The following is a 17,893-nucleotide window of genomic DNA, read 5'->3' as shown; positions in this document are numbered from 1 at the left end:
TGTTTGAAAGCGGATGGTCTGTTCTTTCATTTTATATTTATGTTTATTTAAAGACGATAATTTTTCTGTAAGGCATTAAACTAAAACCGGGTGGCAACTTAAAAAAAAACGCTGACGGGGAAAGAGTTCAGCATGCTTACAAGCATATTTGATCATCACTTCAACAACAGCACAATATAAATGTTAATGTATAAATTAGATGAATGGTGATTTATAAAATAAACACCACCGTCTTTAATCATATTTTCATTGTATCTTTGCTGCGTCTGTGTTGTTTGTGAACTGCGCTCTGTTTCAGTCACACTTGATTCTGAGGAACTACTTTGTTTGGCGGAAGAGTAATATTTATACTAATATAATTACAACTTATTTGTGTTTTATTTTATAAAATCCCGCTAACTTTATGCATATGAAGTAACCGTTTTATAAACGCAATAAACCCCTTGAAGCGTTGGGTTACCAGTGCATTTTATAACAGCTAAGGGGGTTTAGGCACTCCGCTTCGCGTCGTGCCTAACAACGCCCCTTAGCTGTTATAAAATGCACTGGTAACCCAACGCTTCTCGGGGTTTATTGCTTTATTGACAGTGACACCATAGAAGAACCATTTTTGGTTCTCAAATGAACCTTTCAGAAGAAACTTTCCACTACATTTCACAACTATTTTGTATAACAAAACAGTTCTATGGATATTAACAGTTCTTAACCATACAGCTTGAAAAAGTACTTACAGGAACCTTTATTTTTAAAGTCCCCATGAAATCAAAATTAAACGTTTTTCCTTTAGTTTAAATATGTTAGGTAGGGATGCACGATATATCGGCTGACATATCATTATCGGCCGATAACTGCTTATTTTTAATATTATCGGTTATCGGTCTGATAGCAAAATTAGGCAGATAAATGAAAGCCGATAAATTATGGATTATTTTGGTTTGTTGAACCACTTCACTTGCTCATTGCTGGCCATGTGGAGTTTTGATTGGTGCTTTCTGTGACATAGCACGAAGATGACACGTGTTGCGGGGTTAAGAAGAGTATGCTAGTCTAGCGCAAAGACAAGATGTCCGTGGATGTCCGTGGTCCCCAAATATAAAGAATTATTGGTTATCGGTATCTGCCAAAATTTCCATATCGGTGCATCTCTAATGTTAGGCTTAAAGGGATAGTTCACAGAAACATGAAGATTCCGTTTTCAATTCCTAACACTCATATTGTTCCAAAACTGTATAAATTACTTTGTTCTCCTTTTTGAAGAATGTTTGTAACAAACAAAACTGGGGCACCATTGACTTCCATAGAAGGAACAAATAAATTTATGAAAGTGAAGGTGCCACTTACAAACATTTTTCACATTTCTTTATTTATATAGGTTTAAAACAACTTGAGGGTGAGTAAAAGATGACAGAATTTTAATTTTTGCGTGACCTATCCCTTTAAGGACATATTTAAACTTTTAAAATGTTGTATTTCCCAAAACGCTGACAACATTCGCATACAGAAGATATACGCATTAAAAACTTACAGTTTTTCGCCTGCCAAAGACACTTCAGAGTTAGTATATCAGTAAACAGTTAATACAACATAACATTTTATATAAATGTAACACTAGGATAAAAGAAATTATTTATTTTCCATGCTTGGAGGGTTCACGACTTAAAACACCATAACTTGCAGGGAATTATAATTGTCATGTCTTAAATTTCACTCAGCTTTGAGATGTTTATATAAGGAGGGTGAGGTGTAGAAATATAAATCTTGAGTGCTTTACCTTCATAATGACACAGTAATTCTTCTGCGTAATTGTAGAGGTACTGACCAATGATGAATTTGGTCCCAATTTACCAGGTGCACATGGGAAGCAAACTTTAAATGCATAACTTTTACAAGCTTTTAATGTGGTCATTAACTAACAACACGCTGACTGTTTGAGAATATAAGATTGTACAGTTTGTTGGGTTTTTTGGCCTGATTCCCCTTTGCACATGTTGCAGTACTTTCTCTGGATAATATTTCATAAAGTGCAGTTCACAACTTTGTATTCGTAGCCAACTAACAGTCTAAAAGTCCCCTACTGTCTAAAAGGCTTCTTTGTTTGCTTATCTTATAAAAAAAGTTGAGCTGAAGTCGAGCTTAGACATTTACGTGACATTTTAAAAGGTCAACGTATTGCTTAAGTCTGATGGAAATCAAACTTTTAGAGTGCATGCAAACATTCATTGTCTATAAGAACATGGCACCAGGAGATGCGGATTTTGACTGAAGAACTGAAAAGCTTTATTAACTGTTGAGTGTTTGTAATAAATCTGTCATGTTATTCAAACGATCACATTATCCTACCATTCAAAGACTATAAAACTGAACAAAGGTAGTCAGGGCACAACACATTTATGAGCATCTCAACAATAACTACTCACTGGGCTGCAGACCAATCATACTGCCCAAGCAATGAAACTGATTGGATGGTTTGTGACAGTAAACAGTCCCACTGAGAGAGAATGAAGTGTGGGTTAATGGCCACGTCTCCATGGAGGTGCAGTTTTCAAATAAAGCGTCCCGCCACCCCTTGTGTCCCTGTAACCTTGTGCTAGATGACCCCCGTGATAATGAGCACAATGATGGAGGACAGGTTTTCACTGCCTGGCTTAGGCTAAAATTTACAAGAAAAATATATCCTGCCATCTAAAGAAATTAAACAACACTGAGCTTTCACTGAGAACAAGAGACTTTAAAAAATCTATGATTACTTAATCCATGTTAAATTTGAATTAACATACATTCTGATTGTTAAGGTTTGTGTAATTCATAATAAAAATAGAAATAGAATTTAATAAAAAGCATTTTTTTGAAAGTCACTTGTTCTCAGTGAAAGCTCAGTGTTGTTTAATTTTATTGCACGTTGTAAAAAATATTTTTGCACTTACATAAAGCTGGGATAACTAAGGCAAATTCAACTTGATTTATTAAAGTTAAAGCAACTTATCACTTTTCAAGACAGTAGACATGACTTGTCAATCCTGATTAAATGTAAGTGCAAAAATATTTTACAGTGTACATTGCGTGTTTGTCTTTCTTTTATCCCCAATGGTTTGATTATAAACAGAGCATAAAGAATGGCTATACACTCAAAAAATGGGTCAAATAGGGACAGAAAATGGTTATATTTGACCCAACAATGGGTTAAAACAACACAGTACTTTGGGTTAAAACAACCCAGTATAGGTTAAATTAAAACTCAAACGGCTGGGCTGTACATTTGAGGTAAAACTATGTACCTTTTGAGGTACTAATATACTCCCTTTAGGTAAAAGGTGTACCTTTTCTTGCACTATACTCTAAAAAAATGCTGGGTTATTTTCAACCCAACGTTGGCTCAAAAAGGGATGAGCCCAGCCGTTGGGTTAAATTAACCCATAAAATGGTTACATTTGGGTTATTTTCAACCCAACGTTGGGTCAAAAAAGGGACGAGCCCAGCCGTTGGGTTGAATTAACCCATACATGGTTACATTTGGGTTATTTTTAACCAAACGTTGGGTCAAAAAAGGGACGAGCCCAGCCGTTGGGTTGAATTAACCCATACATGGTTACATTTGGGTTATTTTCAACCAAACGTTGGGTCAAAAACAGACGAGCACAGCCGTGGGGTCAATTAACCCATAAAATGTTTACATTTGGGTTATTTTCAACCCAACGTTGGGTCAAAAAGGGACAAGCCCAGCCGTTGAGTTAAATTAACTCATAAAATGTTTACATTTGGGTTATTTTTAACCCAACGTTGAGTCAAAAAGTGACCAGCCCAGCCGTTAAGTTTGATCAACTCATAAAATGTTTATGGTTATTTTCAACCCAACGTTGGTTAAAAAAGGGACGAGCCCAGCCGTTGAGTTAAATTAACTCATAAAATGGTTACATATGGGTTATTTTCAACCCAATGTTGGGTCAAAAAGGGACGAGCCCAGCCATTGAGTTAAATTAACTCATAAAATGTTTATATTTGGGTTATTTTCAACCCAACGTTGGATCAAAAAGGGATGAGCCCAGCTATTGAGTTAAATTAACTCATAAAATGTTTACATTTGGGTTATTTTCAACCCAACGTTGGGTCAAAAAAGGGACGTGCCCAGCCGTTAAGTTTGATTAACTCATAAAATAGTTACATTTGGGTTATTTTCAACCAAACGTTGGGCAAAAAAAGGGACAAGCCCAGCCATTGAGTTAAATTAACTCATAAAATGTTTACATTTGGGTTATTTTCAACCCAACGTTGGCTCAAAAAGGGACAAGCCCAGCCGTTGAGTTAGATTAACTCATAAAATGGCTACATTTGGGTTATTTTCAACCCAACGTTGGGTCAAAAAGTGACAAGCCCAGACTTTAAGTTTGATTAACTCATAAAATGGTTACATTTGGGTTATTTTCAACCCAACGTTGGGTCAAAAACAGACGAGCACAGCCGTGGGGTCAATTAACCCATAAAATGTTTACATTTGGGTTATTTTCAACCCAACGTTGGGTCAAAAAGTGACAAGCCCAGATGTTAAGTTTGATTAACTCATAAAATGGTTACATTTGGGTTATTTTCAACCCAACGTTGGGTCAAAAAGTGACAAGCCCAGCCGTTGAGTTAGATTAACTCATAAAATGGTTACATTTGGGTTATTTTCAACCCAACGTTGGGTCAAAAAGGGACAAGCCCAGCCGTTGAGTTAAATTAACTCATAAAATGTTTACATTTGGGTTATTTTCAACCCAACGTTGGGTCAAAAAGGGACGAGCCCAGCCATTGAGTTAAATTAACTCATAAAATGGTTACATTTGGGTTATTTTCCACCAACGTTGGATCAAAAAGGGATGAGCCCAGCTATTGAGTTAAATTAACTCATAAAATGGTTACATTTGGGTTATTTTCAACCCAACGTTGGGTCAAAAAGGGACCAACCGTTGAGTTAGAATAACTCATAAAATGGTTATATTTGGGTTATTTTCAACCCAACGTTGGGTCAAAAAGGGACAAGCCCAGCCATTGAGTTAAATTAACTCATAAAATGTTTACATTTGGGTTATTTTCAACCCAACGTTGGGTCAAAAAGGGACAAGCCCAGCCATTGAGTTAAATTAACTCATAAAATGTTTACATTTGTGCTGGTTTGAAAATAACAGCATTTTTTAAAGTGTAGGAGCATCTCAAAGGAGACAGCTTTTGTACCTTTATTTCTGACAGTATACAGAATCTCAACCCAGACATGTAACTTGAAACATTTAAGGACTGTTATGATTGTATTTGGAAGCAGTCATGTTTAACCAAGAAGTTCTGTCTGCGGGGTCCATATAAAACATCTTACAATGAGAACAGGAAAACCCCTGTTTCTTCACTCGCTGTTGAGCTTGTCTTGCAAACTTGGGATTTCCCTTTATTAATCAACACTTTGAAACCTTATATTAACATGAAATGAAATATGTATTGGAATAAATCCAGATGTACTATATAACCAATGCCCAAATTGCTTACAATCAAACGGGACTGATTAAATCCTTCAAGCCGAACGCTATTGTTGTTTCTCCATCCCTTTTTTGGTTGACAGATCAAAGGCGGGGGCTTTAGCATTCCTTTGAATAAGCTTTTAACTTAACAACACAAAGCAATTTAGATCTTTCCCCAGCCAAGACAAAGGCTTCTATGGATCGGCTAGCTGATATTCTAGGGCCTATTGTTGCCCTGAACCTGATAAATTTGACAGAGCCCAAGAGAGTGGACATTGTGATTCCACAAAGCTCTCCCTCAATAACCGTGGGGCTAATCTCCTTGCCTGATACCGTATTAATAACCTTTTAATTAAAACAGAAAGCGACATTGAACAAGGACTAAGCTGCACCATGCTGGGAAGTATAACGAGAATCAATACCTATACGCACAGTAGCCCGACTTCACCAAACGCTGTTAAAGAAATACAGGTCTTTAAAATGAACAATGTCAGTGAAGAGCAAAAATATTTGCTTTTCAAGGTCCAAAAAGATCAATGCATGAAACTCATTAATTTCTAAAGAAATAACACATAAAAAATGTCTCTAGCATTGGCTCGAGAAGTCTGCTAAAAACAAATCTGTTGACTTGAACTATTAAACATTTTTAAAGTTGTCATAATAACTATAGAGAAAATTGAGCTACGATTACAAGCCTGGGTTGCACAACGTTTATTAAACAGAAATGGTGATGTGTTGAACACCCTGTTGTGATGACGCAAGAGTTGCAACTACGGTAGCTGAGAGGCCATTCTTTGTGTTCTTTTTAAAATGTTTCTGAAGCCTGATGAAATCGTTTTAAATGTGTTTAATACTGTAAAATACCCTCGATGTTACAGTCACTGACCTTGCCGTCCAGAATGAAAGACAACATTCCAACTTGAACCCATTGTGCAAGCTGTCTCTTTAGTACCGTGTGGTTTATATAAATCTTACTGCTGATTGGGCCGACATTTATGACACAACCACCAAACAAGAGATAACGCATCTTAAACCTGTTGCACACCATTTCCAGGAAACATGTCGTTCAACCAGGAAACCGTAGCAAAACGTTGCGCACCGATGTTAGTTTGAACGTGCCCCAGATCTCATGAGAATTTGAATGTATTTTATGTGTTGGTTAATTCTTACGAAGTAAATCATACAAAACATACGATTATCATAAAAAACAATATCGAAACCCCATCCCTAACCCCACCGTTAATAGGGCAAAGCAAATTGTACAAAAATGTACAAATTAAAACTCGTAATATATGTACAAATTTCCATGGGATAGCGTTGGATAAACTCAGCTGTTTGGTTAAATTAACTCAGAATTTTTTTATATTTGACACAGTAATGGGTTAAAACAAGCTAGAATTTTAAAAACAAACCAGCACAGGTTAAATTACAGCCCATTGGGTAGGTTTTGTCCCTTTTTGACCCAACTTTTTTCAATTGCAAGAGATATATGAAATGTGGCTTTCAATGTTTCTTAAAGGAAAACACCACCATTTTTCAATATTTTACTATGTTCTTACCTCAACGTAGATGAATTAATACATACCTATCTTTTTTCAATGCGTACACTTTTAATCTTTGTACAGCACCTCGTGAATGTGTTAGCATTTAGCCTAGCCCCATTCATTCCTTAGGATCCAAACAGGGATGAATTTAGAAGCCACCAAACACTTTCATGTTTTCTCTATTTAAATACTGTTACATGAGTAGTTACATGAGTAAGTATGGTGACACAAAATAAAACTTTTGTTTGGAGCCATAGGAATGAATGGGGCTAGGGTAAATGCTTGCACATTCACAAGGTGCTGTGCAAAGATTGAAAGTGCACGCATTGAAAAAAGATAAGTATGTATTAATTTGTCTATGTTGAGGTAAAAACATGGTAAAATATTGAAAAATGGTGGTGTTTTCCTTTAATACATGTTTCTGGTCTTATTGTAAATTAATCTGTTTTTACAAAGAAAAAAATGTCATCTTTCATTAAACTGGAATTTACTCCACCTCTGAAACTATTTTTCATATTGTCCGACATAAATCCTTTTTAATTTTAATCCCCTTCTATCATGATCTAACCAATTCCTAATAGATAAAATCCAACCCAACATTCATGAATATCCTGTTTGAACCAAAAATGTGTTGCATTACTCATTACATGTGTACCTCGAACACCAAGCCTTCAATCACCACACAACAGATCTTAAAAAGAAAAGGAAAAGCAAGTAAGTGAAAAAGGAAATGGTTCAATTTATAGTGCACTTGAAACACCTCGATAAAGATCTGGTTTAGACTGAGTGCAAAACCAGCTCAGGAAAGCTGCTAGTCTGTCCCTAGTCAGTGCCTGGCACGCAGGGGTCATGACCCGGTCAGGAATCGCTTCAAACGACTCCTAGCTGCGACAAGAGCCCTGAGCGCTTTTGATCTCGGTTGGCTAGTCAAGCAGTATGGGTAGAAGATCCCTTTGCCTTTCCTTCAGGTCAGGCTCGATGGGAGCGGGGCTGAGGGCAGGTCAAGAGCACTGTGCTATTTTTCCTCCTCACCGTGTCCCCGCACCCTCTCTGACCCGGTTGAGCTCTTATAGCTTCAAGTGTTGCCGTTGTGGTGCTGGGATATTGGAAGGAGTCCTTTTATGGCTGTTTTCTCAGACTTAAAGTGCAGTCCTGGACAAAACATGTGCGGGTTTATTTCACTTGGATTCGAGGTGTTGATTAAATCTCAGAAACGTGCTTATATTGGACTACCCAGGACTGTCAAAGCAGATTTTCCATTGCAAATCTCGGTCTGCTGGCTTGATGACAAGCACTTTTCTGTCCTGTGTTCTTGTATTTCCTATAGTGCAAGTAGGGGCGAGACATAAAAAGTCTCCCTCATTTAACAACCAAACAGTCTAGTTTACATCAGAGATGTGAACTATTCAATTTGCTAGAAAATAGGTGGTATAAGTGCTCATTCTAGCAAATGTTTGATTCGAACACGCCCCGAGTGCATAACAAGTCATCAATATCTGGCGTTTTGTTTCGCCAGAACAGAAAGACTGTTGATTTTTAATGACGTTATCTGCTTCTGACAGCTTTTAGGAGTAGCGTACAGATGGTCTCAAAGTTACAAATATACAGTAAACTAAAAGCCATGGTTTGATTTTTATGGTGTGAGGATGGCCCGCTGCCCATCTGTCAATACACTTGTACAATACACAAACTTACGTCATTGTAATCCAATACAAAAACAAGCTCAGAAACCGAGTGTCGTGCTGGAATCAGCGTGTGGTCTTCTTATTCATCCATTCACAGCGTCTCTTGACAGTAGAGGCTTTTTAGCTCTGGATATCTTCAAGCATTAAGTGGCTAAGAGTAACGGGATACATTCTGGGCACGTGCTAGAAGCCCAGCGTTTCAAGATGGGTGAAACGAGGACAATGAATACCGTTCCTCATTGTGTTTACATTTACACCACACCTGCTTTCTCCGCACAATTTTGAATATCGCCGCACACGCTCTCAGGAGCTCCGAGGAGAGGATTTTCTGCCAATTTCTGATAAGGGGTAGTCCAACATAAGCACTTTACCGAGACGTACGCCCGAGATGTAATCAACACGTCGAATCCAAGTGAAACAAATGTCCACACGTCCCATTTGCAGGGCATTAATGTACCGCAGCCTGTTTTATCCCATCCAAAAAACAGAATTGGTATCAACACCATTTTTCATTTCTGATCATGCAGTTATGCGGTCGATGTGCCTGCAAAGTAAATGAGACACAGAAAACGCTCATTGTTCTCAAATCACCGAACTTGGGTAATTTTGACTGCTTTACGCAGTAATAACTGTCAAATGTTGGATCTTACAAGTTGGAGATCCGTAAAATTGCAATTGAACGGTCAGCACAGTCAGAGGAGATACATTTAGACATAACACTGAAGTATGTGCTGCCACCTAGAGTCTAAATGCTGATTATGACGACTTGCTTGTTCAATAAAATGAGACACATTTTAAACACGATAATTAAGTTTAAACACACTATGTATTTTATATCTTATATCTAGTGTAAACTGTGAATAGTGTGATGAAACTGATGTTACTGGCAATATAGGCTTTCTCAAGAGACTTGCTGGTAAATCTATGGGGTGCTTCAGAGGTCATCATTGCTCACTGTCTGGACTTTACTAATAAAAGGAAACACACGATTTCTTGGAATCAAATCAAGAAGTTACTCCTTCTATCACCAAGAAACTTTAATCTCATGTTTGGACTGGATGATATTGACCAAAATTCATATCTCTGTAAATCTTTTTTTTACTAGCAATATGCTTTAAATATCTTTATTTTCTACAAAGTGCAATAAATGTTTACATGCAAGTGAAGTAAAGCCTCATATGAGTTGTCACGATTATTTAAACAGCACATGATGGAAATGAAATTTAAAGACATGGTTTTCAGTTTTTTTTCTGTAGTGGCTCGTGACTGCTCAAATTCAAAATATGTGTTCGGAGTGTCATATGTGTTGCTCGCATTTTCAAAATATGTTTTTGCTGACGAGCTACATACATGTTGTGACGAACTGACCAATGTGTCACTGACCAACGTGTACATTTCGAGGAAGAAGGGTCAGACCATACCGAAATTGACAGTATTGTATCATCCCATATCCCGCTAGGGGAAAAAATACCAATATGTTTCCAAAACTCGATATACGGCCCAGCCCTAGTTTGGATGTTATGTTAAAATATTAAAAGCTGTTAAGAGCAATCAAAACTCTGTGTTTTAAACCATTATTAATTTCACAAGTTCATTAACATGTTATCAATAGGGAATGAGATAAAGCATATTTGGCGTCCTGTCTGAGCTCAGAATTTTAGCCCAAACAAAAAAATTGAACCCCCTCTTTAACTGGGATAGATGAACTAGCTGAGAGTAAAGGCGTTCGCACGCCGGACGCGCAGCTCAGCACCGCGGTTGTAAAAAAATCGAACACATTGTTTCGTATGAGTATACGCACACCTGCGCCGACTGGTGGCACCTGTCCGCGGCGCCCAGCTTTGACTCAGGAAGTTGCTCAAATCCCTGTCATGCCACAGAGCGCAACTCACATAGTTTAACATTAAATGTCACAAATCATTAATGTTTAACATTGGCTGCTAACGTATATTTTGCATTTTGAAGTAGACGCTATCTGACGAAGCTCGCGCTATTTAATGTGCACTTCCGGTTTACGATACATTCGAGTTGTCCTGGACGCGCCTTGACGCAGCGCTGCGCGGCACTTAGCTGTGCGTCCGATAGGCACACATGACCATTATCCCCCCAAACTTAGTTAAATAAACTTCATATAAAAGATAGATTCACTTAAAAAAAATGCAGCAGGAAGTTAAAACAACTTGGTTTCGCAAGTCAATTCAACCTACTAAGTTGACATAACTTTTCATAATTCAAAATTATTTTACTACATTTTTTAGGCAAACGTAACATAAAAATATGTGTTGATTTTGACATAAAAATCTTTGATATTAGAGGATTTTTCTTGAAAAAAGATGCAATGACATGAGAAGTGCTGCAATACAAAGATTGTATGGGAATGGAATCCTCTAGAATCTTTGTATTACAACACTTCTCACATCATTGCGTCCTATTTGTAGATGAGTCATTTAGTAGTCTTTTTGGTTGATTTGGTTACAGTTTTTGCAACACATAAAATGTAATGGTCAGAATGAGATGTTCCTCTTATGGCACAAATGACATGTTCCAATTTCAAATAATTACAAAATACATATTTATATTATATACAGTAAGTGTATCTATATAATTTCTATTACAATTTCAAGACATGAATAAATAAAATATAATTAAATATAATTGAGCATTTAATTGCATTATCAAGTTTTCTTTAGGTTGAAAACAAATAAAACCATTACAGTATGCTTTAATGATTATATAAAAATAACAAATTAATTCATCATATCATTATGTGAGTACCAAAACAGGTATAAATCTGAATCAAAATAAAGTAAAAAAAACACACATCTAAGCCGCTAAGAGTTTGATTTAGCATAGTGATGCATTTGAATACAAATATTACAGTCAGTAAATAATTGCTATTATTTTTTATTATAAAATTTGATCAATACCAAAAGCTTAATATATGATCATCTCCTTGAAATGGAATCCGGTGACCTGGAGACGGCTGTGTCCCATTTCAAGGGCTGCGACCTTCTAAAGATGCGACCTCAAAAGGCGAGCATTCGGTCTGTGAAGGTGGCATCCTCCGAAATCCGCCCATATTTAGCATCACCTGCATATGAATTTATTTTAGAAAATATGCCACGTTAATGTAGATTAAACCAACAGTATCTCAAATGAATCAACCTTAGAAATACATGCAACATACACAGAATAATATTAATACAAAACTTATAATACTAAAACATTGACAAGAAACTTTTTTCTGCTAAATACAAACTTTTATTTAATAATGGTTTTAATTATTTGTTTAAAAATATCCAGCCGTTATATTAAGTCGTTACAGGCGCACAATGAATCCTGGGATAGCCTAGGGCCTAGGCTGTGAAGGATCTATTTGTTCTATCCTTAAAGGAATAGTCTACTCATTTTCAACACCAAAATATGCTACTACCCTAACTAAGAATTGCTGATACATCCCTCCACCATCTGTGTGCGTGCACGCAAGCGCCGGAGCGCGCCGCGACGCCCCGACAGCACCCAGCCTAGCCCCATTCATCCAATGGCACCACCCAGAGACAAAGCCAGAAGTGACCAAACACATCAACGTTTTTCCTATTTAAAACGAGTAGTTATACGAGCAAGTTTGGTGGTGCAAAATAAAACGTAGCGCTTTTCTAAGCGGATTTAAAAGAGGAACTATATTTTATGGTGTAATAGCACTTTTGGGAGTACTTCGACTCGGCGCAGTAACACCCTCCCTCTCCCATTATGAGAGTGAGAAGGGGAGCGGACTTTTCAGGCGAGTCGAAGTACTCCCAAAAGTGCTATTACGCCATAAAATATAGTTCCTCTTTTAAATCCGCTTAGAAAAGCGCTACGTTTTATTTTCTACCACCAAACTTGCTCGTATAACTACTCGTCTTAAATAGGAAAAACGTTGATGTGTTTGGTCACTTCTAACTTTATCTCTAAATGGTACCATTGATTGAATGGGGCTAAGCTAAATGCTATCGAAGCGTCGCAGCGCGCTCCAGCGCTTACATGCACGCACACAGATGATAGAGGGATGTATCAACAATTCTTAGTTAAGGTAATAACATATTTTAATATTGAAAATGAGTAGACTATTCCTTTAACAGCCTAGGCTATCCCAAGATTCATTGCGCGTCTGTAACGGCTGAATATAACGGCTGGGATGCATAAAGACGCCTTCAAATTGGGATGGCCTTACTGACCTTCAGTCGTACTAAATCAATAGGTCTAAAGGGGATTGCACACTGGCCGCGCAGCTCAGCGTCGCGTCGAGTCGCATCTACGACAACTCGGAGGTATTGTAAACCGGAAGTGCACATTAAATAGCGTGAGCTTCGTCAGATAGCGTCTACTTCAAAATGTAAAATATACGTTAGCAGCCAATGTTAATCGTTATTGATTTGGGACAAATATGATGTTATTTAATGTTAAACTTTGTGAGTGGCGCTGTGTGGCGCGACAGGAATTTGAGCAACTTCCTGAGTCTCAGGTGGCGCCAGTGTGTGTATACTCATAGAAAACAATGTGTTCGATTTTTTTAGAACGGTGCGGCGCTGAGCTGCGCAGCCGGTGTGCGATCCCCTTTAGAATACGGTCTTAGGACACAACTGGTATATTGTGATTACTGGTTAGATATGTCTTATGTTATGACTTAAAGTCTCAATAAGTTGGTTTGATATCACATCTGGATAAAGAAGCAGACTGAACAATACAATTTGTTGTAGAGTCACCAAATCTGTTTTGAATAAGTATACTCTCTGTAACTCTTACTGCCAAAATAGTGATCTATACATCACATAATCCTCTGGAGTTTCCAGTTACCTTAGTGTCCTGTCTTCGAGCACTGCTTCACTGAGGAGCCAAGTCTATCCGCGAGAAGAAACGGGCTGAGGTGGCAATACTGGAAACAGCAAAAATAAAAATAAAACAGATTTCTCTCAACTTCTGTCTGTGACATGAATAGAGTCAAAAATGAACCTGTAAGCACTTTTATGTGCAGACAAAATTTAAAATAAATAAACACGATAACAAAGAGAGTTTTATCATGGGGTATTTTTAATCCTACCCAGTCTCACAAAGTTTCGTGACATAGTCACGCACTTTTTTAAATTCTTTTTCCGTGCTATTATCATGAAATTTCGTGTTTTTTCGTGATCGTATAACGAATTCCTGTTTTCGTGTGATTATCATGTATTGGTTACTCAACTGCTTTTTTCTATTTTTAAACCATTGTCGCTTCGGTTTAGGGTTAGATTTGGTGCTTGCATTAGAATGTCACTTCATATATTGGTTTATACTATTTTTTAAATGTCGCCTGGCGTTAGGGTTAGAGTTGGGTTTGGTTAGGGATATCATTTTATGTAAATCTAACCCTAAACCGAAGTGACAATGGTAAGAAAATAGGACAAAACAGTTGAGTAACCAATACGTGATAATCACACGAAAACAGGAATTCGTTATACGATCACGAAAAAACTAAAAATTTCGTGAAAAAAGAATAAAAAAATACATGACTATATAACGAAATTTCGTGAGACTGGGCTGTTTTAATCATATCAAAAATATAATCAAACACATTAGACTTACCTGTGGGTTGTCACATAAGTTTGGATCTGGAGTGTCTAACATCACGATACTAAAGTCAGCAGAAAAACGCGTGTACTGAAGGACTGCAGCCATCTCTGAACTCACCTCCACTGGAACATCTGTCTGCACACAACAACATCTAGCAGATCTGACCACTGTTGTAAAAGTGATGCCTAGTAGCGAATACATTTTTTTTTTGACCTGCATTACCTGGAAAGTATGAGATGCATCAAACTCAAAATAGTCAGCGCAGTCAGGCACGGTGCCTTTATAGGTCACAAGTGCTTTTGTCTTGAGGGAATGTTGAGGCAATTTAAAGATCCGGTAAGTTCCAGATGCATATTTAACATCCCCTAAACCGAAACATCTCAGTTAAAGCACTAGATCGTGTAGATCAGCTCTAAAATATGCCTATCAAATAGGTTACCTATCTTTTTTTGAAGTTCTGGGTTGTGAACAACAATGTGACTTCCTGCAACCAGGTGAGGAACGCTGAACCCCGTCTCCTTCATCAGAGTGATGAGATCCTGCCAGTAGAGGGCGCCAGCCATTCCCTCGCCTGATAATAAAATGCAGTGGTTTAGATCAAGGGTGGGCATTCCTGGTCCTGGAGGGCCACTGTCCTGCAAAGTTTAGCTCCAACCCTATTCAAACATCGAATTAAAAGGCTGCAGGATTGCTTGGAAATGGCATTCAGGTGTGTTTGATTAGGGTTGGAGCTAAACTTTGCAGGACAGTGGCCCCCCAGGCCCAGGAATGCCCACCCCTGGTTTAGATCCACTTCGTATGTAATCCCTAGGGCCACACCTGTTACAAGCTTGCATATGTTTATTAGAAATGTGCAATAAAATTTAACGGCAAACGGTTGGCAGACCATGACAAGTTTCCTGCTTCTGTGTGAACACTTTGAAGTGCTAGAATGGTTAAGTCGTATTAGGCTAGAATACTAAAGTTGTAAAAGATAAGGCCATTAAAATAGGTAAAAAACAAGAAGAAAACAGTGTTTACCCCACAAAACTGGATCTTCCTTGAAGGAGTCTGGAACAACTTGGTTTGCATACATGTCACTATAATACAACTCTCCACCCTCCTATGGGATAATTCAGATGTCAAGCATCATCCAAAAATGTTTTTATAGTATAAATACTATAATAGGGCATAGAAATGTATTTGTGGTTATGTGGTGGAAAAACTGACCTTAAGAACTTTGTACGCTTCCCTTATCACAGTTTTCTTATCTGGGCATAGACATATCACACAATTTGACCTGAAAAACAAAATAGTTGTTTTACTTAACCAAAAGTTCTGCGAGGGCAACAAGCAAAATCTAATGATAAAATAAATTGCGATAAATATGTAATATATCTGCAAAAGTGCATACACAACTACATCCAAGGAGTTGTTCTGTATCCCTGCATCACTGAGATTCTCCATGTATCCTTTCACAAACACAGTGTTTGGTTTAAAGTATCCAAACTTCTCCTGGTGGTACTGGACATATTTCTGTGAGGCAACTATCTGATGAAACAAACACAGATTTTATTGATGTTGTTTTTTAACTAAAAAAAATTACGCCCTGTGCTCTAGATATTCCAAATGTGTTACTGAAATCTTCTCAAACTGTGTTACCATCTCGTCTGTCATATCCAGTCCAATGACTTGACCCCTCTCTCCTACCAGTTTACTTAGGACATAGCAATCTCTGCCTGATCCACTACCCAGATCAAGAACTTTACATCCCTCCAGCTTTTCTGGAACCACCAGACCGCAACCAAAATACCTGCGAAACAGATTTACACACTGCATTTAATTAAAGTCAACTTTTTTGTCAATACAAATGCATTCTGAATGCATTAAAAGACTTCTGTGAAAAATTGGACAACAAAGTCACATTGTTTTGTACCTCTTGCACACGTCTGGGTGAACTTGTTTTAAGGCTTCACATGCACTTTTGGGCATCGGCCTGCAAGGCTTGACGCATGCAGCATTGGTCTGCAAGTCCTCTGAAGTTTCCAGGCGTGAGCCATAATAATTCTGTAAGACATTTTATTTTATGCATTTGACAGATGCTAAGTCCGCTATTGTTATCATAAATTTTTGTTGTATTCATTACAAAAAATCAATTTTTGTAAAAAACCATGGTTAGTTTTCACAGGGGTTACCCTTATGAAAATTAACCATGGTTTTACTACATTTAAAAAATGGTTACTGTAGTAAAACATGGTTTTGCTAATAGTAATCAATACAGCAAAAAAATATTGTTACTACACTTTTACCACAAAAAAAAACATGGTTAATTTTCGTAAGGGTAATTTTGCATTTACATTCTAATCTGAACAGAAAAGAATTCAAGTGATTTAAGAGCATGTATAGTGTATATGTAATCTCGGTGGAAACCGTATATAGTACAGTACTAATTTCTCATAGCATTTTTAATATAGAAAAAGTAACGTTTCAGTTCAGTTTGTGACAGCTCGACTTACCTTTACGTTGTCATGTACAGCAGTAGACATGTTTGGAGATTGTGGCTTTCGTTGTAGTACAGCCAAAGTCCAGACACACTTGCTTGCGTAACACTTCATAATGCAAAACCGGACAGTAATAGGTTTTGCTAACCGCTTTGTTTGATCCGCTACAGTTAGTATATTGAGTAATGATGACTAAGCTCTATATAGTTAAAGTCACATTGAAAATGCACCTACTACACTAAATTACGAAAACAAAAGCAGTACAGGAGTTATGATTATGCCGTCTTGTCATGTGTTACGTAGACCACCAGTGGTTCCCAACCTTTTTCACTTCAAGGCCCCCTAGTTGCCCACAACAATATTTGAAGGCCCCCTACTCACTACATTTTTCCACATAAAATTAACTAGAACTTGGAATGATAGAGAAATGTATATTCACAACTAAAATGGCCAAAAAAAGAAACATTTTTGCTTGTTTTGTCAAATTTTTTATACTTTTACGCAGTGGCGGCTGGTGACTTCTTTTTTTTAAAGGGCGCTCGATGCAAAGTTTGTCACAGCATGTATGTAGCCGCTCATTTGTGTGGTTCTTTTTTTTAAATACGTTTTCTGCGATTTGAGAGATCGTGTGTGCATCACTTGTCCTGTCAAAATAAGTGCCTTCTGCAGACGCGTCTAAAGGGTTGATGATAAAAAAAGATGCTCGCGTTAGCCAGATACTCGCATATTCTCATGCATAATCAGAGTTTACTGTTAAGGGAGTGTCTTGCGTGTATTTGGTGAACATGAGTGTCTCTTTTATCATAAACGGTTTTGACCCGTGTGCAGCAGGCACTTATTTTGACAAAACACGTGATGCACACAGGACACGAAGGACACATATTTTGGAAAAGGAAATCACATACATAATACTTCGAACACTTATTTTGAATTAGCGGCCCTCGGATGAGGAGTCACGAGCCACCACTGATTTTAAGTAATCTTGAGGCCCCCTTGGAAATCTGCCGAGGCCCCCCTGTGGGCCCCGACCGCCTGGTTGGGAACACTGACGTAGGCTTCTCACTAATCTCTTGGATGTAAAATAAGTCTGATTAGGTCACTTCAAATAATTC

General features: G+C 37.7%; 1 protein-coding gene across 2 annotated transcripts; it reads right to left on the bottom strand.

The window, feature by feature from the left end:
• Window positions 1-11,267: 11,267 nt before the first annotated feature.
• LOC129438166 (arsenite methyltransferase) lies at window positions 11,268-16,951 on the bottom strand. 2 transcript variants are annotated; one of them, XM_055196781.2, is made up of 11 exons: window positions 16,797-16,951; window positions 16,217-16,347; window positions 15,943-16,093; window positions 15,695-15,831; window positions 15,511-15,580; window positions 15,322-15,403; window positions 14,741-14,872; window positions 14,524-14,666; window positions 14,314-14,436; window positions 13,549-13,627; window positions 11,268-11,803 (listed from the first exon to the last, which is right to left on the bottom strand). In XM_055196781.2, the coding sequence occupies exons 1-10, from the start codon at window positions 16,893-16,895 to the stop codon at window positions 13,550-13,552; spliced, it is 1,146 nt and encodes a 381-aa protein (XP_055052756.2). In that variant the 5' UTR covers window positions 16,896-16,951; the 3' UTR covers window positions 11,268-11,803; window position 13,549. The 2 variants fall into 2 exon arrangements, 1 of the variants encoding a protein (XP_055052756.2); XR_012367520.1 differs by lacking the exon at window positions 11,268-11,803 and having other exon boundaries at window positions 14,314-14,432.
• Between the last annotated feature and the right edge of the window lie 942 nt (window positions 16,952-17,893).

This window comes from Misgurnus anguillicaudatus, chromosome 24 (genome assembly GCF_027580225.2).
Source record: "Misgurnus anguillicaudatus chromosome 24, ASM2758022v2, whole genome shotgun sequence".
Classification (NCBI taxonomy): domain Eukaryota; kingdom Metazoa; phylum Chordata; class Actinopteri; order Cypriniformes; family Cobitidae; genus Misgurnus; species Misgurnus anguillicaudatus.
The sequence above is the reverse complement of the archived record's forward strand: the minus strand, read 5'-3'. Positions and strand labels throughout refer to the sequence as shown.